The sequence below is a fragment of the Saimiri boliviensis genome, chromosome 7 (genome assembly GCF_048565385.1).
Source record: "Saimiri boliviensis isolate mSaiBol1 chromosome 7, mSaiBol1.pri, whole genome shotgun sequence".
Classification (NCBI taxonomy): Eukaryota; Metazoa; Chordata; class Mammalia; order Primates; family Cebidae; genus Saimiri; species Saimiri boliviensis.
Genome location: NC_133455.1, coordinates 113948207 through 113971751, shown reverse-complemented (window position 1 = coordinate 113971751; position 23545 = coordinate 113948207). Strand labels below are relative to the sequence as shown.

General features: G+C 35.4%; 2 protein-coding genes across 2 annotated transcripts in view; one reads left to right on the top strand and one right to left on the bottom strand.

The window, feature by feature from the left end:
• MGST1 (microsomal glutathione S-transferase 1) overlaps window positions 1–23545 on the top strand; it is a 129409-nt gene that overhangs the window by 14877 nt on the left and 90987 nt on the right. The gene's annotated exons all lie outside the window — the stretch shown is intronic.
• Window positions 1–23545, bottom strand: part of SLC15A5 (solute carrier family 15 member 5) — a 78301-nt gene that overhangs the window by 39743 nt on the left and 15013 nt on the right. Inside the window, exons 3-5 of the mRNA XM_003934574.2 lie at window positions 21079–21248; window positions 13718–13938; window positions 9470–9656 (exon numbers count right to left, since the gene is read on the bottom strand). Coding sequence (XP_003934623.1) covers window positions 9470–9656; window positions 13718–13938; window positions 21079–21248 — 578 coding nt within the window. The remainder of the gene's footprint in view (window positions 1–9469; window positions 9657–13717; window positions 13939–21078; window positions 21249–23545) is intronic.

The following is a 23545-nucleotide window of genomic DNA, read 5'->3' as shown; positions in this document are numbered from 1 at the left end:
TCACAAGCATTCCTATACACCAATAACAGACAGAGAGCCAAATCATGAGGGAACTCCCATTCACAACTGCTAAAAAGATAATAAAATACCTAGATATACAACTAGCAACCATCTATTTTTTATTCAAGATTGGTTAAATCTGTAGATGCGGATCCCTTGAATTAGTAGCAATTATTATTGCAGATAAAACAATTATTTAAAACTTCTATTCCCAAATAAGAGATATCATCCTAAATAACTTTTATTAAAAAGATATATGAGTTAAAAATGATTTGCAGGAAGTTTAAATATGTAATTTTTAAAATATAATTTTAATTATTATTATAAACATATTTTTGAAATAAACAAGCTATTGTTGGTCCTCAGTTGTCTGCCATTTCTCTAATTTTTTACAGAGAAGGTAAAGTAGCTATTAGAGAATTAAAGACTAGAAACTTTGGTATAGAAAAAAATTTCTTAAAGAGGTAAATTAGCTAAGTGAAGAGTATAAATGCAAACAATTATTCAGATAGTGGTCAAACTCTTCCTTTTACTTTTAAGGAATTATCTGGAAGTTTTTTGTTGAAAATGAGTAGGGATTTTGTTACAGAGTCCATATCTACTCTAACCATTCCATTTCTCCATTTAGCATTCATATTATTGGACTTTATCCTATTGTTAGAGTGGAGGCAAACTTTAGCTTGATAGAATTTACTTGAAATTTACAGATAGTCACATTTTGCTAACTTGCATGAAATTTTAGATAAGGCAAAGCTTTCAGTTCAGAAAAATCAATCTAATGTTTAAATAGCTTAGTGTTTATTTTGGTTGATAGAGAAACTGGTAGGTAAATTTTTGATTATATCTCAGAGTTTAAATATATTCATAAAGACTGCTCTTTCCAGTGTCCCCAAGAAATCAAAGGTGTAAAAAAGGAAGAAATCTCAATAAATCTCAGTTCAAAAATTTGAGGAATTCTTAATTTATTACTATTTTAAATTAAGGTCTATAAAAGCTTACTCATAGTAAAGTAGAGATTTGGGTTCTGTAAACAGCTCACATAAAAATATACATTTCACATATCATCTGACTTTAAGGCCAAATTCATTATATAATCACATTTATCAAGATTATTGGGTACATTACAAACTCATCAGAAAGAGTGCTAATATGTCAATTCAATTTAATATTTGCTCTGTTCCTGCTGTATGCTAGATAGTATGCTCAGCACTGTGGGGGATAAAAGATAAAAAAAGTCTGTTCCATTGCAGACTCATATTCTATTGGGGAGTATCAGAAGAAGAACTTACTGCTAGTTGAAGAGGTGAGAGACATCATTTTATGCTTTTAAGAAAGAAGGGTTTCAGTATGAAAAGGTGAAGGCAGCAATGTGGCATGAGCAAAGGGACAACGTTGTGAAAGCATCAGACAGATTTTCAGGAGAACGAGACACTCAAGTTATTTCAGACTCAAGGTAGACGATAGATTGGGGTCAAATCATAGAAGCATTTAATACAGTTTTAAGAAATTTGAAAATTACTCTGAAGATAATAGAATGAAGATAATAGAATCATTGAAGATTTTAGACACAAGTGAAATGATTACAATTGTCATTTAGGATGATTACTCTAAAGGTCATGTGCTGGTTGGTAGAATAGGAAAGATATTTGAGGTAGGAAGACAGAAGTGATAAAAATAATCTGGTGAAGTATAATGGGGGCTTACATTACAATCAGGGCTTCCACTTCAGGAAAATATAAGAAAGGTAGGAACATAAAATGCAACAGAGTGCACCAATAAAACCATAACAACTGAAGCAAAGAGCAAGGAGGAAGCAGAAGTTAGTGATGAGTATGTGTCCAGGTGACTGGAAAGATGGTAGTGGTAATATAAATAAGGACCATAGTAGATATGGGGAAAATATGAATTTAATTGAGTTGAGTTGGAGGTACAAAGGGGTCATCTAAAGAGAAGTGTTCAAAAAACAATTGAAAATGTGTCATAGCTCAGGAAATTGGATGAATCAAGAGAGAAAAAATAATGAGTCACCTGCTTAGTGTTCAGGGCCAGGTGAAACTGAAAGAGGATTGGGGAGGCAGAGTGCCTGCAAGCATGTTTGCATTTGGGACAAGAAAATGAAATAAAATGGTTGAAAACAAGGCCAGAAGATAGGTCATGTGTAAGAAAAGGCTTTGAAGAGGAGGATACACAGAATAGAACTTTGGATTTTTCGAATTCTTCTCCTTCACTCATCTGATCTCTTCTACATCTGTGGTCCCCTCTCTTCCCCCTACCTCCAAATATATCATTAAGTTCTGTAGATTTTGTTTCCAAAATACAGTTGACCCTTGAACAACGCGAGTTGGAACTGCTCAGGTACATTTATATGAGGGTTTTATTCAACTGCTGCCACCTCCAAGACAGCAAGACCAACCTCTCCTCCTGCTCCTCCTCAGCTGACTCAGTGTGTCACAACACTGAGGTTCAAGGTCTCTAGGATGATCCACTTCCATTTAACACAGAGTAAATATATTTTCTCTTCTTTATGATTTTCTTAATAACGTTTTCTTCTCTGAAGCTGACTTTATTGTAAGAATACACTTTGTAATACATAGAACATAAAATGTATATTGGTTGTTTATGTTATTAATGAGGCTTTCCATCAACAGTAGGTTTTGACTAGTTAAGTCATACCAGCCTTGGCAACATGGCAAAACCCCATGTCTACTACAAATACCAAAATTTGCTGGGTATGGTGGTGCACAACTGTAATCCCAGCTACTCAGGAGGCTGAGGCACAAGAATTGCATGAACCATGGAGGTGAAGATTGGAGTAAGCCAAGATCGTGCCACTGTACTTAGCCTGGGCAACAGAGCTAGACTCTGTCTCAAGGAAGAAAGAGAAAGAATGAAAGAAAGAAAGAAAGAGAGAGAGAGAGAGAGAAAGAAAAAGAAAGAAAAAGAAAGAAAGAAAGAAAGAGAAGGAAGGAAGGAAGGAGAAAGAAAGAAAGAAGAAAGAGAAAGAAAGGAAGGAAGAGAGAGAGAGAAGGAAGGAAGAGAGAGAGAGGGAAGGAGGGAGGGAGGGAGGGAAGAGAGGAAGGAAGGAAAAAGAAAAGCACTGAACTTTTCAACAGTAATTCAAGTTGCTTTCTTTGGTTTTCTTTCAGAATTTGAATTTTGTGAGTATCTTCTAAGTCACTCCTAATCCTAACTAATTTGAGGTAATCTAGATTTTAAAAATATCATGCACTTTTTATTTTTTTGAATGTTACTTGTGCTATGTAAAAATGCTCATATTTTATCAAGGAAAATTTATGGAATTTTCAGCAAAAATTTATACAAGCGTCATTATTTTTTTCTCTGTAAAAGGCCAGGGATATTTCAGACTTTGTGAGAAAAACAAAATTGAGGATAAGTAGGTACCTATGTAACAAGAGAGAAAATAAATTTCTACAATATTTTAAATCGATACAATTTAAAATAATTTCTTTTGGGAGAGGGGTGCAATTTCACCTAATTGGGGTTCAAAGTTGGTGTTTTCTATTATCAAATCAGTTGCAAATGTTCATCTATGAAAACCATTCTTACCGTGCAGGTCATACAAAACAGATGGTGGGCCAGATTTGGCCCATGAGCTGTAGTGATTGGGTAATCCCTGTTTAGTCATCAGCTTTTATTGCCTGTTACTGAACTTTTGTCCTGGTCTACTGAGAAATTGTGACATTTTCCCCGGGCCACTGCTGCCTATACACGTGCATGAAACCTGAGAGAGTAGTCTTTTGGCCACTTTCTTTGTCACTGATACTGAAAGTGTCCTCCCTGAACAGTAGCGTAGGTACCACCTGAGAGCTTGTTAGAAGTGTAGAATCTCAGGCTCTGCTCCGGAACCATTGACTCAGAATCTGCATTTAAACCAAGTCTCTGGATGATTCTTATACGAATTGAACTGCAAGAAGCACGGCTCAAGCATATGGCACTATCAGGCCTGATCTAACAAAATCCATTGAAAGACAGTTCTCCAGAAAATGTCAAGCAAAGCACACATATGTAGTTTATTGTCTTCGTTTGCTAATGCTGTTATTTAAAAAAAGGTCTGAGACTGAATAATTTGTGAAGAACAGAAATTATTTTTTCTTAGTTCTAAAAGCTGGAAAATTCAAGGACAAGGTGCCGGCAGGCTTGGTTGTCTGGGGAGGGCTGCTCTCTGCTTCCAAAATGGCACCTTCCACATGGCAGAAGGTAGAAGAGAAAATGGGCTGAACTCTATCAAGCCCTTTTATGAGAGCACCTAATCCCGTTTATGAACGTGGAGCGCTGATGACTCACGCACCTCCCAAAAGCAATGCCTCCCAATACTGTTGTATTGGGGATTGAATTTCAACATGAATTTTGGAGGGAGGGAACAAAACCAGTCAAACCACAGCACTCGTATGCCTAGGTATTTTAGGGCAAAGCATATTTTATCTGAAGGATCTATGTTTGCTTTTTATTTGTGACTGCACTCTGGTGCCAATGAAAAATGACTTTCTTAAAATTTAAAGCAAAGTTTGATTCCAGCCTAAGTTTAATCCACTCCATTTTTAATTTCTTAACTTGCATGAGATCATAACGCACCCAAAGCAGAGTGGAGTTTATCAGAATGTACACATTTTAAACCTCTAGCCTATCTGTATTTACAAGATGAAGCACAGCGATTGCATAGGAGATATTATATTCAGATAAATAATGTGTGTTTTAATATTGGCTGTGTGGCTGCAGACAAGTCCACAGGAGTCTTGAAGCTCTTATAATTTATGCTATTATTAAACCATGTAATAATTTTCCAAATTAGTCTGCAGTGAAATTTAAAAAATTCAGAATTTATTTGAACATTAGGGTTGCACTTATGATTTCATAATGAGCTGAACTTAATACTAAAAAAGTGGGCATGTTAAGATTCTTTAGGTATTAGTAAAAGATTCTTTAGATATAAATCTATTCACGGAGAAAACTATGGATTTCTATGGGTAGGCTGATGTTTGAATTTCTGATATGTAAGTTCACAACCATAAGTATGAAATTCTATTGAGTCCTTGAGAAATTCCCCTTGGATCCATAATTTTGGCAAATTCCCAGAATGGGAAATTTGCTCAGTGTTAATATATCAGTGTTCATGAACCACTCTCATAAAGGCAGGTATAATTTTATTGTCATATGTATCTGCTGCCTTTGGGGAAGATATTTGTCACTCACTTTTAGTGTGGCATATGTTTTTAAATTTTTATTGTTTCTCCCTTTTTATGGCATGTTCCTGTATATAATATATACATAACACATCACATGTTCTCTCTCTCTCTCTCTCTCTCTCTCTCACACACACACACACACACACACACAGACAATATATAATATATATATAATTTTTTTATCTTTTGTTTTTCTATCTTTTGTTTTGACCCTCTATCTTTTGTTTTTCTACAGACCATTGGAATTCATTTCAAAAGACCCAGCCTCAGTTTGTGTTTAATTTCTGAATGTAGAACAGGTAATCATTTACATAGAGATCAAAAACACAAATATATCTCTACAAGGCATGTTATTTGCTTCAGATTACATATTAGATGATCTACCTCACCTTAGATTTAATTCCAACTTGATGTTACATTTAAGAATTGAGAATACTAATGTGCTTTTATCAAACAAATGTGGAACTGAATGAATGACTTATTCAGGCTAGATGTTTACAATTCATGGTTTACTTCTTTTGGTGTTTACACAGTTCCTCCTATCAAGTATTCTACGATGGGTACATACTGTGATGTTTCTTGGGAAAATGTATCAGTTTGAAAGCTCTATTAAAAAATAATTTTTCCTGAGATAATTGTACTTGCAATGAAAGTAACGGGATCCCTGACTTGGTTTTAAGTTTAGCAACCACTTTGGTTTCAACCAAAAAAAAAAAAACTTTATATGACGGCAAATTATTAGAACCAGTTGAAGTTACTGATTATGTATAAAAGGACTTACACTGGCTGTGTCTATGTCATAAAGGCTTTTAGCTGGAACTTGAATTTTTATGTTTTTATTTTAAAGAGAAAGGTCTTGTAGTTATGCGAATCTATTTCATCTACATTTCAATTTAAATGTTATTTAAAAGCCAAGATAACTGCTACCTACTGTGTTGTACACTTCTGCTTTGCGTAAGCCCTAATAACAATCTTAATTAGGCTAATTTTAGTCAGATTAATACTTGCGTGTGTCAGCACTAACTACTGAATACCACATACTGCAGGATTTTAATTAATGATAAGGAAAGGAAATGCTCATAGTGTAAACATTTTTGAACTAAAAAAAAGATAAAATGAAGTAAACCCAATTATGACAGAGGATAAATTACAATAATATCATTACTTCTGGATATTTAGTGAATTAAGATTGACTTAAATAGATAAATCCACACAAGTGTATTATCAGGAAAATGCAGTCCTTGGTAAAGCACTCTGAGCCTATCAAGTCTTTGCCTTTCACAGTCTTGGAAGACTTAGCGATTTTATTTTTAATAGTTGGTACCCTGATATACTTTTTGACCTCCATAGGTGATGAACTCAGGAATGTTGTATCTTGAATCAGAAATATTTTTGTCATTGCATTGTTTATGAACTAGACAAAAAAAAAAGTTTATTTTTCCTTTGTAAATTTCTAGTTTGACCAAATGGGTAAGATTTCCCCATCTCTCACTCTTGGTCTGGGCTGTGATTTTGTATGTCAAATATTAGGCATTGCCATTGACTTTACCATCTGCCTCCTTAAACATGACAATCCCTGGAAGGGGAATTCCTGAATGTGGAAGGGAGCGTGAGAGTCTAAGGAGTAACTGTCCATTGTGATGACAAAGGGAGTTTTTCAGTTACTTCTTAGTGCCAATTGGAAACATCAAGCTAACATCAATACATTAACTTCTATAATCTAACACCTACATTTAGCTGGTAAGCAGAATAGTAACAGTAATAATAATAATAATAATAATAATGTTATACCCTTAAAATTAGAAAACTTGTTCAAATGACTATCTTTGTGATCACTGATCTATTAAATGATAGTTATCATGAAATTAAATGTGATATGTATATAAAGGTACCTAAGTTCAAATTAGGAACTCATAAATATAAGTTCATTCATAATTCATATACTCATCTACTTCACCCATATTTTCAGGCACTTGAGTTCAAAGTGAAAGGTAACTTTACTATGAGACTAATTCAATTACGTAAATCAGTATCAAAAAGTACCCCAGATTGGTACTTTTATGTCTTGATAAAAACTTGTTAGTCTTTCATAATCATAATCAGAATATGGAAAACTTAAGGAAATATCTAGTTGAAAAGATGCATATCATCACACTTTTATATTCCCATAGCAAAACATATGCAAATAAATGAATGAATGGAGTGTGGTTCAGAAACAACTGAAGTCAGTGTTCTGTACCCAGTGGAACACAGTTTAGTATCTTTTGAAGTGAGTCTAGTTTTTCCTTTTTCCTGTGCAATAGGTCTTGTTACCAATTTTGAAGGGGAATGTTTAATTCATTAACAACATCAAATAATATACTAAATAACTCTAACTTTTCTTAATCCAGAAAAAAATACCTTCTTTAGGAATAGATGTGATTTCAAATATGTGGGAGTACAGACTTGTCCAAAAGAAAGTCGCTGAACTTCAAAGTGAATTTAAGATTTCTTATTCTCAGGAAGAGTTTATTTTATCCACGTTGTATAGGATACTTTCCTAAGGTATCCAAAAATTTAAAATTTGTAGTAATGAGCATGATGTGGAAGCTCAGATTGGGATATTTCTTGATACTCTACAAAACTGCCAAGACTTTTGGCATTTCACAGTACGATTCTCCTCCGTTTTGTCCTACATGCCTTATGTTTCAATCATGGACTTGCTAGGGGTATATACAAACCATGTCTTTTTTTTTTTTATCTTCAAAGTACCCATGCTAGTCCTGACATTCACCAAATATGTGCTGGCTTTTGGATTTCTACATCGGCAGACAGAAAATACTTTTTAAGACTTAGGATGGATTGTCAAAACCTATTAAGATTTATAGTTTGCTAAAGCCTATTACAATAAATAAAAATGGGGTTACTGGCTTAAGAAACACATCACAAAAGGTTATGTACTGAAGTCCTCTATAATTGAAGATGATAAAATAAACTAAGGTGAGTTTAGTCACTTTTAGTTCTAACCAAACAAACCCACCCCCATGATGTGATCTTGAGTGATCTAGGAGATAAAGAACAGGAAACACACACAATGATATGTAACTTCTGTAAACAGAGAAGCAGCAAAAAGTATCTATGACTAGAAGACTGTGTAGTCTCCCCAGATTATTTCAAAAGAAGAGCTTAAGAATAAGAACAGTTAAGCGAGAGAAGAGAATCTTCTACATGCCTGACCTTGACTATTTCAATAGAATTGTTTCTCAAGTAGAGGATAAGATGTTAGGTTACCATTGCATATTACTTAAGAACTTCAAACTGCCTTTGCTTTCTGTTTATGCTCACCAAACAATTAAATATGTCCCCTGCACATGATGACTCATAAAAACAGCTAATATTTATATAGAGCTTTTGCTATGTGTCTGGACTACGTTCTGAGCACTGAGTCATCCTGAGTGATTTCAAAAGTTTTATAGAACAAAAGGATCCAAAATTTATCTAAGGTATGTCCTTCAGTGAAAAAAAAAATAAGCAAAGTAAAACGGGAAAGCTTCGGTGGCTTTTTCAAAGTCATCAGGAGCAGTTCAGTGGCAGAGTTCTCTGATTCTTAGATGGAAACATTTTTCCGCACCTGCACTTTTGTCTTGTTCCCTGAAGGTGTCGAGGGAAGACAGGCAGAGGAGCGTATGATCAGAATGGATTTCCATCCTTCTCTTCCATTTCAATCTGATACATTTTATTTTATGGCATATTGACTATGTTCTGAGAATAATGTCCTAAATTGTTTCACTTTAAAATATGATTAAAAAGCATTATTGTTATACCACTTACTACTTGATAAAGTATTGTATTGAAGTCGTAATTTATAATACTAATCCTTAATCAATTTTGTTACTGATTCAGAAATTAAAATGATCATTTGGAATTCATTAACTAAGATTCATTTAACTCACTTAAAAATATGTTTATTTTTAAGAACATTGACATAAGGGATAAGGACTGCCTGACTTTAAGGATAGGTCATTTGGCAGCGCTGGAAATTTCACCATCTCTTTATATCAGGTGTGTCTTCTGAGCAAACATAAATATAAAAGGATGGGAAGAAGATGGGACACATGTCTGGCTAGAGATTTGGGAAGATGGATGTTGTAAGTCACAAATTCACCTTCTTTCCGATTTGTCAAAATCTGACACTACTCAGGAGCATATAGCTAGTTCGGATCTTAGGAGAGTGTTGTTTTAAAAAGTTTCAAACTATTCACATGAAATGGTTAAGTTGTACTTACTGATGCTTGCCGACAGAAATGATCCATCTCTCTTAGAGGGAAACAGGCAGGTGCTGAAATACTCCAGAAAAGGAGCTAAAATTAGTAATGGTAGGATGCTGATGGCATTCATTACTGCAATTGGCAGAAGAAATCCATCCAAATTCAGGTTGGAATTCATGGTTTGCAGATAATATCCTGAAGGAATCTATTTGAGAGAGAAATAGCCATGTATTCAGACAGTGTTTTAACTTTGAAAAAAGCATCAGCCACCAGATGCTTGCATGTATTCTGTGATGGATGAGCTGGATGTTCCCTAGTTTTTCAAGGTCCCAGTTATGAGCTGATAAAGGGTCTTCATCTTTGGTGGTAGGAACTCTATCTAGTTTATTGACAATAGTACTGATTCTTCACGGAAGACTCTATCGTCATTTGGTCTCTCTTAATTTTTCTATGAAAAGTAATGATGGCCCCAATTTTCTGCTTAAGATGACACATAAAAAACCAAATAACTTAAATTCTGCCAATAAGCAAAATAACTTTTCTTCATGAATATTACTACAAAACCAGTAGAAAATATTAAGGATGTCTGTTTTTACCCTGATTGGAAAAAAAAAAAATTGGGGCTAAAATAGGTTCTTTAAAAAGCATCTAGTTTGGCGGCAATATAGAAATGACTTTTTCTAAGAAGAGGGGGCCCAACGGACACATGTTAATTGCTATAGGCTCTTTGGGGGGCTTTCTAGAGAGGCTTTGTTTCTAATTCGAACTAAGTAACATGGGGAGAAAAAAAAAACCTTCCTGTGTCTTTGCCCTCCCTTCAAACTAATTACATGATACTAGAATTCCATAAAGGAAATGCCATGAAAAAGATTTGCATAATAAAGTAAAGATACAAAATAATTTAAAAAAAAAAAACCCGTGCTCCACGCCAAACCCTCAATGTATTGCTAGAATTTATTCATTTAAAAAAATAACCCCAAGGCTAACTAAAACTCTAACACTAATTTGGAGCTTCTTAGTGTATTCCAAGCCTCTTGGCAACCTGGTGTGATATTAGAACCAAGGGATGATGTCACACGAAAGGGGTGTCCCTTTACTTATCTAGTTCATGAGCTTTGTTACAGCTTCTCATGATCGTTGGTAGCTCACAGTATTTCTTTAATTCCCAGTGGTACACAAAGCTATTGAGTGGCATGGAGTGAAAGTCAACCAAGTCTTCTTGAAGAATGAATCCTCCGAACTCTTATAGTATAGGAACTGCATTGGGAACCCTGCTTTACCACCATCCTGGGAGAGCAGCCTCATTCAAATATCCTGACGATATCTTCTCATTTGAAACCTTTGCTAACTCCTTCTCTTTACTCAATTGTACAATTCAAGAGGGTATATGGAGAATCAATGTTATGGTGTCAGTACAGCTGTTGCCAAGTCCAATTATAAAATGATCCTATTGCCATGTTAACTGCCCAAACACACAGGACAAGACCACGTTTTCACTGAAATTATTTCTATAGAAAACCTGTTCTTGTGATCAATTATCTTCTGAGCTTTAATTTGACTGTTAGCATAGTAAACAAGGATTATTTTGGCTGGGTACAGATGGCAAGAGTTAAATGAACATTAGTTAGTTCTGCCCTACTTCAATAAAATTATTAAGTATGGATCCTCCATGAAAGGAAAATGAATGATGTGTTTTAACAAAAAGTGCTGGCAGCGGAACAACTCTAAGACTGAAAGGCTCCCAGCACAACTTGGAAGTTTCTGTTACTGATTTCAAATGAGAATTATTGTTAATAGGAATAAAGTTATTATCGGCATGAATCACAGACACAGAAATCTGTTAACTTAATAATGTAGCAAATGTACTATTAATCTTTAGTGAAGCAATATTAATATATTGCCTAATCTTAGAAAAGGCTCCAGTGTCTTGAAAGCTTGAAATCATTTCTGCCTCTGCCTCAAGTTCCGAAATCATCCCCCTGTAAAATTTTAAATACTTTTATTTTATCCAAGCCTATGAGTATTCAGAAATAATTGCTGTCAATAGAGATTCATTTTCACCTTTCAGTGGCCAGTAACGTCAAATGGCAACCTCATCAGCCATAATATCAACATATTTTAGAGATATGTCTTGCAACTGAAGGTCAATAATGGCTACTAAATTTAAAATATGTATGAAATTCTATGATGTTTTATTCTTGGTACTTTGATTGCCTTTGTACTGGGGACTATTTCATCTGGGGGCAAAAATCTAACCCCAGCCTATCCTATTGGAAATTCCTCTGCCTCCCTGGCGAAGTATGATCTAAGCATTTTCTTTGAAGTTTCTAACACAGCATTACTGTATATAATTTTGGAATCTATGTAGTTTGTATCTGGGATTTTTAACCCAGTGCAAGAGTGGTATCGAGGGTAATAAAGCATGGCCCTTGACACGAATCCTGAGTTGGGATATTGCTCTGCCACACACTAGCAAGGTGACTGGGAATAAGTTGAAAGTTAGTTTCTGAGCCTCAGATTTAGGAGAGTAATAGCAACGTAGCAAAGTATGTAATAGGAGATTAAATTACATACTGTGAAGCTTTCTTTTAGAAGCTATATGACATATAACAGGTGATCAGTAAGTATTAGTTTCTGTGCTTTGCAATAAATTGGGCATCTAGACTTGGTGAGATGCTTAAAAATTAGTTCATCAAAATGTATTGTAATTTATGTTAAATTAAAAAAAAATGACCGCGTGCAAAGAGGCTTGAGCTTAATGGAAAGAAATGTCAGGATTCATTGCATTATGAAGGTAAGGAGCTGGTAATCTGTGCTACTTACACATAAGGTTCTGAGGTTAGCTATGGACCATGTAGTAATTTTGTACTCTTTAGCAGTTTCTCCATTCTGAAATGCTTCATTACATCATGCTTACATATATGGGCAATATTTCTGCTGCATTCTGTTCTTGTGCCTACTGCTAATGCAGAGTCAAAAGGGAGTTTGAATCTCCTAAATCAGACTAGCTGTCATGCATTATTTGGTCTAGAGGTCAACAAACTTTTCTGTAAAGGGCCAGATAGTAAATATGTCCACATAGGGGTTCTGTGGCAATTACTCAACTCTGCTATTTTTGTGCATAAGCAGACATAGATAGGACAAACCAAAAAGCATGGCTATGTTCTGATAAAACTTTATTTATGAACACTACAATTTAAATTTTATATAATTTTTATGTGCCAGAAAATACTATTCTTTTTTGATTTTTTTTTTCAAGCACATAAACATGTAAAAATCTTCTTAGCTTACAGGATGTACAAAAATAAGTAGTGGACTGGATTTGGCCTGCAGATAGTGGATTGCTAACCCCTGATTTAGAGGGGCAGGCACTGTACTGAGAGACAGAGGATAGATTCCGCTTTACCTTGCACTACTGTTAACTGTGACCTATGGCATTTTACCTCTACCAAAAGAAACTCACTTAATTTTTCTGAACCTAAGTTTCCTCTTTAACAAATAAAGTAGCTGATGAAGTTAATCTCTAACTTTTGTTGCAACTCTATTATTCTGTGATTTCTAAATGTAACTCCTTACTTAGCCTTCTAAGTTCCAAGTTGGGGGTTAGCAATGAACAAAGTCCCAGATTTGTTCAAAGACTTTTGTAATCATTTATTTTTCTCTATAAATAAGTTAGCCTTTAACCACATTTTAAAAAATTTAAAATCACGTACATCTAAAAAAGATACTTTAGATTCAGTGTTTTCCCTTGATTTCCTCGCAGCACAGGAACTAATTCCCCAAGGAACTAATAGAGTAGGTGGGGAGAGAATCACTTGCTCATTAGTACTTACATTTAAGAGTACAGTGGAGGCGGTACTCAAATCCATCAGTTTAGCTACTTGTAAGTACCACTTTCTAAAGCTTTAATGAGAGAGGAAGGCAAAACCTTTGACTAAAGGGAAGTTTGGTAATTGCCTACAAATCTGATACATTCCTGCACTGCTCTTTTGCCTTACTATGCACTCTGAAGTACTGTCTGCACCTACTGACAGACATTTATAGGTCCACAAAAGAAACACATCCCAGGGTCTCCTCAGGTATGCCTCTGCCTGACCCTGCTTAGTTCTGGAGATCAGAGCCTGTAGTGATGAGAAGCTTCTGTGGGATAACTCCCTGCCGACGTACATGGAAAGTGCTTGTTGGGCAGAAAATTGGCTTTGACTTGTACAGTTGACATGCAATCACTTTCCTGTGGTTGGGGTGGTCCTCATCGCGGGTCCTTACCTGCATAATGCACATTCTGTATAGGAGCTGAAAAATGAAGAGAGGGAGAAGGGTGAGGAAAAATCTTGTGTCTTCTACATGGAGTTGGCTGTAGCAGCCACCATTTTTTTCTTTGGCATGGTCTAACTGGCTTGTCACATCTCTGTCAAGATGGCAGTATTGCAGCTGGCATGTTTTCAGTGCACTAGCCAACACCCCAGAGCTTGTCAGGAGAGAACCACCTGCAAGTAATTGGAGATATTATGTATTAGTATAGGAATTGTTCTCCAGTTTTTCAAGATGATAATCAGAAAGATAACTCAAGAATGCAGGGAAGTGAAGTGAGAAAGTTTTAGCACACGAGGGGTTGGATTCAAATCCCACACCTCTGACAGGGATTCTGGCACCCTGATGACGAGCCCAGGGTGGCACCTACCAGCACCTAGCAGTTGATGTAAAAAGTGAAAAAGGTAAGATCAGTGAAACATATTAAAAGGGTAAGAAAGGTGACAAAATAATATACCAAAGTGAAGGACTTCAGAATCTCTTAAAAGTGTCTAACTTTAATGCATTAATAACTACAATAAACTGAACTTTCTTTAACATCCTTAACACAAAGAACTAGTACTATTTTTTCATATAAATTATTATATAAATAATCCCCATTTTACTTGGCAGGTAGAGGGTGGTTTCTTATTTTGACATGGAGATGAAGGGAAATGTAATCCCTGCTTTGACTTTATCCTTGGATTTCAGAAATAAGGTTAAACTTTGAACTCTCTAAATGACTTTATACATGCTGATAGTGTCATTAAGAGTTCAGATTAGATTAATTGGTTTTTGACTTTTCCAGTAGTTTCTGGTAAGTTTAGATGGCTGTTGCTGTACCATCAGAAGCACTTCATTGCTTCAGATGGCAGCAATCACTTGCTGCTAGTGATTTGCAACGTCATTGTTGCTTCTTTTATGATCTTTCAGTTTTTACCTTTTCTTTGACTCCATTAGGATTTCCCGATACAATGACAGATGAGAGACCCCCACTTAGATAGCAGTTCAGCTGTCCCATCGTGATGGTTACAATTTTTCATAGCACTCCCTCTGACCAGGCAAATCCCCCCTCCCTCCAAAAAATTATGTAGACACCAAACTATTGTAGCCAGATAAATGGCATCATAAATGTGAAAATGTTTGAGTTTCTCCAAAGAAGGCTGCTATAGACACTCAAAGTATACAGTAGTTTGAAAGTCATTTTGATTGTGTTCAAGTTTCCTATAATAAAATTCTAGATAAAATGCATTCTAGTGAAATTCATTTATGTGCCATGGAGTCTTGGTTTTTATATTTAAATAAAGAATATGTATGAATATATCTTTATGGCTATAAAGTGGTTATATTGATTTGGTCTGGTCTTCTCTTCAAGAGTTGTAATAGACCCATTATGTCAGCCTTTGATTAATTGAGGAAGCTGGGGGCCTGGTAATTGAATATGGAGCCTTTCACCTCTAAGTCACTGAATCAAATCCAGCCCAAACTGGTAGTGACCAAGAATGATTACAGCTGTGGCTCTTTGGTGGCCTTTGTGAAGTGTGTTTAGGTCATCTGGGAGTAAGTCGGGATACTTGCTGACAGGAGACAGACTTATAGCTACAGTCACTTTTGCCTCTTCTTGGTCACTATTGCCTGATGTAGATGAAAGCCCAGGGACTGGTAAGGCCAAGAAGACAGATGCACCTGTGAGAGGCCAAGATTTGTTTCTTTTAGGAAAGATGTAATAGGGACTGCTCTTTATTATTAGAGAACGAACTGCTCTATTATGAGACTTTCCTAGCTATTTCAATTAGTTTACTTAAGGTTTAAGTAAGATGAGAACTGAGAATGTGCTGATGAACTGAATTTGAATAGGCCTGGGCTGGGTGACTTAACTTTAACTTCCTGACATTTTTTACAATCTTGTCTCTGTTACTCATCAACGTGTTCTCTGCCAAAGTCTTGCAGAGCCTTGGTGTGTAGATAGTAGGGTTATTTGAGCACTGATCCAAATTACTTTATGCTTTCAGATAAGTTTTATTTTTAAATTATAAGTACTTGCAGGATGAAAGATTATTTCCAAAGATATTTTCCCCAGTTTCCCCCCAACTTTTAAAATTCAGGAGTTTGTATGAAATACAATGTATTTTGAACTCACTATCACTTTTTTGTATAAACAATCACTATTTGTGGCAAGATAAATTTGAATCTGCTTCTAATACATGACAAATTGATACATGCACTCTTATTAAACAAACATTGCCATTATTTTATTTCTAAAGAGAGTTCAGATTAGTGCTTCTCAAACTGTGTTAAAAATCAGTTTTTTAAAAAATTTCTCTACTATCATGTTCAACTCATGTGTGAAATCCAATAAAAATGAAATATCTAAACATAAAATAAAGACATACAAAATATAAACCCTGATATTTTCATTATTAGATTCAACAGACATAAGATGTAACTTTCTATATGTTTTGTATAGTGTCTATAATGTTTCTATATGTTTTATCTTTATTTTGTTGTATACTGGCAATAAACAGTTCAGAGACCAGCACTGCTCCATGAACCAGGCTTTGTGTAGCACTGGCTTCTGCTGAATATGTAATTTGAAAGATGAACTTGTTTAAACAAATAAAATTGTATCAGATACAATGATATGAAGCAACAAAAACAAAATGCTCAAGAAACAAGAAATGATAACATATGAATGAGGTCTAAAACTCTAGCTAACACAGCAAGCACATATAATGGATGCCAAAGAAATGTCATTACAATCATTGATTCATTCAACGTATTTACTGAGAATCTACTAGGAGCCAGGAAACTGTTTTGGGCCCTAGAAATATAGTAGTGAACAGTACCTACAAACGCCTGATTCTTATTTGTGGTTGTGGGGACACTAAAAGCAGGAAAATATTAGGCAAGGTCTATGATGAAAACACAATGGGCTGATAGGACAGGGACTCAGTGTAGGGTAGGGTATGCAGAAGACCTCCTAGAGAGTTGACATTTGACTTGAGGATTAAATGACGAGAAATTGGCAAAGAGACCTAGGAAACATACGCCGGGCTTATCATGAAGTAGAAATTAACCAGGAAAGGTTCAGAAATCATAAAGGCCAATAAGGCAGTAACTCAGTTAGAGGGAAGACTGGGCGGAGATGAGGTCTACGAGGTTGTCAGGGGTCAGATCATATAGGTCAAAGTAAGGAACTTGCAGTTTATCTACAATATTGTAGAAAACCATTAAGAAGTTTTAAATAGACTAGAGAGATCTTATGATGTATATTTTTAAAAAGTTACTCTGGAACCCTGGTAGCTGAGCAGATAATGAATTTTAGGGACCTGGAGAACAGGCAAGAGATAGTGGTGACCTGGACTAGTAGAGTAGTAGCCATGAAGAAAAATGAAGAGAATGGGATGGTTTTTGAACAATCAGTAAAATTTTCTGATGTGGGAAAGGGGTGAAAAAGTGGGAAGATTTGAAGATGTCTACCTTCTTCTCCCTTACACAACTGGGTGTTGATGACTTTATTGAGGGGGAGAAAAAAGGAAGCCAGTTTGTAGTTGGCTGAATCAGGAGTTGAGTTTTAGTCAAATTAAGTTTGAGAAATTATTAGATAATCAAGTCAACATGTCAAAGAGGAAGCAGCATATATGCTTTATAAGGTAAGGAGAGGGGTCAATATGATATTGAGTATTTGGTGTATTAGATGGCATTGAAAGCCATGGGTCTAGAGATTAGTTGAGAAAAGAGGGCAGGAAGAGAAGATTCAGGGTCACTGGAATGAATCCTAGGGCTGCACATCAGTTAGGAAATGATCACAGGAGAAAAGCTGGTTAAGGAGACGGGGGAAAGCTAGGTGATGTGTAGATGAGTTGCAAGAGGGAAGGAAAGTGGTGACGTAATAAACCTAAGTTGATCAACTAGGCTGAGAGAGAGTCAGTAAGTCAGCAAGACAGTCCAAGAAAAGGAAGTATACAATAATCTATCTACACAAAGGGAGTGGCAGTTGTCCCATGAAACTGTAGTTACTACTGAATATTAGGAGGGATACCCTGTTGAAAACATTTACATCTAAACACACTACCTCCTTGGATTAATCCATTAGCCTTAATAGAAAACTCACGACGTCTATGCAAATAATTTTGGATGTCATGTAGGCTCAGGCTTTAAAAAAGTCCATTATCATTATAGTTTTCAAATTGATTTTCTGTACCAGGAGCAGAAATGAGAAACTGAAGAAAATACTGAAATGAAAAATTCAACTGAGACTTCAGGCTCTGGTTTAAATGTGCACGGCAAACACACCAGGCGTGCAGATTTTAAAATAAAACAGATGAGCTATTTTAAGTGTTTTATTGCAAAACTTAACGATTGTAGTTATTACTATTTTAAAAAACTTTTAGATAGCAATTTTCCTATTCTTTGTACCTTTAAGTCCTTGGCTCTAATGTTCTACTCTTCTGACCTTGATCTAATCATGAATATCTATGCTACTTAATTATAATAAAAAAAAGCCTACATTGCACTCTAGATGGTAGATGCACATTTTTTCTTCTTTGGTCACCTGCCAGTTCTCAAAATTATAGCAGTGGGAAGAAATGCAAATGAAAGCCGTGCTTGACAGCTAAACATAATGGAATGCATGGTCCACATTTGAAAAGTTACCTTAAAATAAAAGGTAGCATATAAAAAATCATTTCTTTAAGGTCACCTATGGCTTTGAATTACAGCTTTGAGGAATTTCCAATTTAGTCATCAGATAGAAAGAAGCCAAAATAGGGATTATATACTTCACTAGAGAAAAGACAGAGTTTTACTTCATCATAGTTGGGTGATCTTATAATTTAGAAATAGTAAACAATACAAGCAAAACAATGCACAAGCCTCAAATATTTGTTTTATAGAGCTTTGTTTAAAGTCCACCGCTGGAGAACATTTTCTATGCTAATTGTTCTTGTAGCTAATAAAGTTTTATCTGGTTAACATCCAAAAACAGGTTACCTTATCACATGTTAAATTATGTAACATTTGGACTATAATAGGCTGGCAGTAAACAGATTACATAGATCTGTATTAGTTGAAGGAGAGAGAATGGTATGTCTCTATTCAGATATATTCAAACAGTATATTAAGAAGCAAATGAATGGATGCTGAACAACTATTTAGAAAATTTGAATCCAAAAATAGTATATATGAATGTATGTATACATATGTGTGCATTTGTGTGTGTATATTCACAAAATGCAAAATTATTTGATATTAGACACTTGAGAAAGTGCCAAAGTGGTTTTCAAGAAAAATCCTATACTTTACATTTTCTTCTTGTTTTGCTATTTGGGACTTTTTGGATATTGACCCCATTCTATAGACTAGCAGGAGAACATGTACTGCTAAGTGTGGTCCACAGGCCACAGAGCTCTCAGAAACAAAGCAGAGGCTTCTGTGTCTAATATTTTCAGTGCTTCACTGCCTCCGTATGTGGTATAATAGAAAGAGCTCCAGCCTAAGCAAAATAAGGCCTGGGTTCTGGTTCCACTTCAGCTCTTTTCTGTGACATCTTGAGCAAGTCATTTAATTATATTATGTCTCAGCTTCTGTGCTCAGTTTAACAGTAACAAACACTGATTGAACACTTAACATAATCAAGTATTTATAAGACAGAGGAATTTCTAATTGTGTTTATAAATAGATAATTTCAACATATGCGGTGAAGAAAATGGTAAAGATGTGTTCAAAGTGCTACAGGAGCAGAGGCAAAGCCTACAGAGTCTAGTCTACAAAAGGTGCCCTTCCCACCTATCTTCTAGACATGTGATAAAAATAAAGTAACATCGGTGAATGTGCTTAATTTTTAAAAATGTAACTCATTGCATTGCTATTGGTAGTAGTTGTATAGAGAAATAGCAGAAAAAGAAAAATATGTTACAAATTAAGGTCTGAGTTAAACAAGATGAACAGGCAGACTTAACAATAGAACAGAACAGGAACTCCAGAAGTACAGGCGAAAGTATGGAATAAGGCTGACATTTAAAACCAGTGTGAAAAACATGGACTTTTTAATAAGTAAGGTTAGGATAAGTTGATAATAATATGGAAAAAAGATATAATTGGGTTTATTCTTAAAAGCTATTCTAATATAATTTATAAGGGGGTCAGAGAAGTGAGAAAAGAGGCAGTAAAGTGAATACTAAAAGAAAATGTGGATGAATTATTCTTTTATAACCTGAAAACAAGTAAAATTTTTTACCATGACTCAAAATTTAGAAGCAATAGGGAGAATATTGATGAATTTTATTACAAACATAAACCCCAATGTAAGACAAAACAAACACATGGAAAAACTTGTGAATGGAAAATAACACAAGAAAGAAGTTAAAAAGATATATGATAAATAGGGAATAACATTTGCAACTTTTATCATAGACAAAGTGTTAATACTCCCAAAATATAAAAATGCTCTGAAAATTGACCAAAAAGAAACAATGAAACAACCTACTCTTAACATTGGACAAAGAAGCAATCACAAGGGAATTTAGACACTATTTGGACACAAAACAAAAACACACTATACTAAAACTTATGAGATGCTCAAACAACTAAAAAGAATACAAATCAGAATTTGAGATGCTCATAAGTTTTGGCATAGCATGTTTTGTTTTTATTTGTTTCAATTTCCATAAGAAAGTTTATAATGGCAAATGCTTACATTAAAAAAAAGAATGATCTCAAATCAATAACTTAACCTTGCACCTCAAGAAACTAGAGAAAGAACAAACAACACGAAGTCAGGAGAAGGAAGGAAATAATGAAGATTAGAGCAGAGATAAAATAGAGAATCAAAAACAACAGAAAAAAAACTGAATGAAAGCATGTTGGTTTTTGGAAAGACTGACAAAATTAACAAATCCTTACCTACCATATCAAAGTGTTTACATGATAAAAAATGCTTTAAATTTTTTGAGAACTCTTTTTACTGCTTCCCATAATGGCTCTACCATTTTACATTTCCACCAACCGTGCACAAGGGTTACCCACAATTTCTCCACATCATCATCAATGCGGTACTTTTCTGATCTTGTAATACCGTCCATCTTGAGTGATGGCTGTGAAGTGATTTATTATTACTATTATTATTATTTTACAGCAGGGTCTCCCTATCATTAGAATCCAAGTAATCTTAATTTTTACTTAAAAATATTCTTTTAAATCATTCCTATCAAGGGTAATAACTGACTCAATCTTCAAATTCTGAGTTGAAAGAGAAGTTACAAAAAATCAAAGAGAAAGGAGATCTGTCAAGAAAACAATATAAATCCAGGAATGAATGTAAAGTATAATTTACTTACGTTTTTCTGACTGATAAATCAGGTTATAGTACATCATATGAAGAATTGTCAGAGCCATAAGTGTAGACATAAAAGGAATAAGTAAAACAAGGGCCCACGCTAGTGATTGCTGGATGTAAGATATTCCCAGAAACACAATAGTTGCGTTTAGGTTCATGAGCCAATAAAACCTGGGGTATACAGACAGACAAAAATAAAAATACCATTGAGTTGCTTTAGATAACAATTGCTAATTTTAATGCTTCTATTCAAATATAAACTATGAAATGATGGCATGTTAACTGAACCCAGTTTCACAAATATTATTACATTTTTTAACAAGTGTATACATATCAGCCCTGATTTACCAGTTTCATTATCTTTGTTTTATCCTTTTTTAGAATAGATTTAGAAAGATTCTCTTCCATCTAAATCAAGATTGACAAAGTTTTTCTATTAAGGGCTGGATAGACAGTAAATATTTTAGGGTAGACAGTAAATATTTTAGGCTTTGAAGGCCATGCAGTCTCTGTAGCATTGTGGTGCTAAAGAAGCTATAGACAACATTTAATCATTCAAATAACCCTAATGAAACTGGAAAAGTTAAAAAGTTAATTCTTCCCTGTAGATTCCAGTTTTCAAAATATAGGAAAACATCAAATACTCAGGAATATCTGGGTTATACCTAGAAAAGGCATGTAAATGAAGAAGTGACTGACATTTGAATAACACTTTCAAATTTTCTTCCAATAATTAGTATCACAGAAAGATACCTACTCCAGCAGTCTGGTTGGCAAGTTCTGAGAAAATCATCTCCACCTTTCAGCCTTTCACTGGGTCTAAGTCTTGCCTTTAGAATCCCATTGCAAAGAAGAGATTTTAACTTTTCCTTAGAAAATAGAGGTAAAATTAAATACAATAAAATTTACTCATTTAAGTATATCACTTGTATACATATTGTTTTTTTACGTGTTTCAGTGATTTATGTGATTAGATGAGACTCACCCAGTATAATCTGGGCTCTGGTTGACTCACATGAACGAATGAGGAATGAGAAACCTCAATTATCTCTGCAAAATCCCTTCACCTTTGCCATACAATATAATTAGGGGAGTGATATCCCATCATCTTTCCCATGTGCTATTGGTTAGAATCAGGTTACTGGTTGTGCCCACACTCAGGGCAATGGGTCTAAGCAAGAATGTGATCCACTGGGGGTCATCCTGAGGCATGTCCACACCTTTTTCTTTTTTCTTTTGTTTTCTTTCTTTCTTTCTTTCTTTTTTTCTGTGACAAGTCTTACTGTCACCCTGGCTGGAATGCAGTGGTGCAGTCAAGGCTCAGTGCAGCTTTGACCTCCCAGGCTAAGCAATCCTACTGCCTTCGCTTCTCTCAAATCGCTGGGACTAAAAGCGTGTACTACCATACCTGGTAATTTTTATTTCTATTTTTTGTGTTTAGTAGAGATGAGGTCTCAGTGTGTTATCCAGGCTGAACATCTTCTAATTGCCCTTCCCTTCCCTTCTTTTCTCCCTCCCTCATTCCCTCCCTCCCTCCCTCCCTTCCTTTCTTCCTTCCTTCCTTCCCTCCCTCTTTCTCTTCCCTCCCTCCCTCCATTTCCTTCCTTCCTTTTCCGTTAGTTCATTCATTCTTCTCTCTCCCTTCCTTCCTTCCTGCCTTCCGCCTTCCTTCCTTCCTGCTCTTTCCTCCCTCCCTCCCTCCTTCATTCTTTCCTTCCTTCCCTCCTTCCTTCCTTCCTTTCTTGCCTCCCTCCCTCCCTCCTTTCCTCTCTCATTCCCTCCCTTATTTCCCTCTATTTCTTCTAAGTAAAAGGAGAAGTAAAACCGACAGGCAAAACTGGCTATGGAAAGGGAATATTGAGCATTTGAGAAGAAAGAAAATATTTAGAAATAGTAATCTCAAGAAGGAGAGAAATTGACTGGACATCATATACTTGCTAGGCAATGATAAGGAACCAATTTGATGGTCATGAACTTAATGTGAACATAATATAATTTTGCATTTTTCTCCAGATTTGTTGCTGTGTGAGCACAATAATGGAGCATGTGGAGAGTTGAATTTTAACTGAGATGATTTCCTCCGTAACACAGGAGAGTACACGAAAGTAAGCAGGGGAGAAAGAGTAATTGAGGACAGGGAATATTATTGTTAATTAATTGGAGACTAGCCCTGCTGCATACTTGCTGGTTGGGAGTAAAGCTTCAGCTCCCTTCTGTACCCAGCTGACACCACCCAGGAGGGTGAATTAGAGCACTGCCAGTTTCTGTGGCCAGGAGATGAAAGACAAGTTCCTCCCTTGGCCTCAGCAACACCACTCCACTTGGAAATCAGTGTTCCTGTCTGATTCTCCGAGTGTTTATGTAAAATATTAGACTGTTGCTCATGTCTGCTGAAACTATGGGGCCAGCAATATGCAGGGAGGCAGGGATTTTAATAGTGTTTGGCTGGAGAAGGACAGATAGTGTAA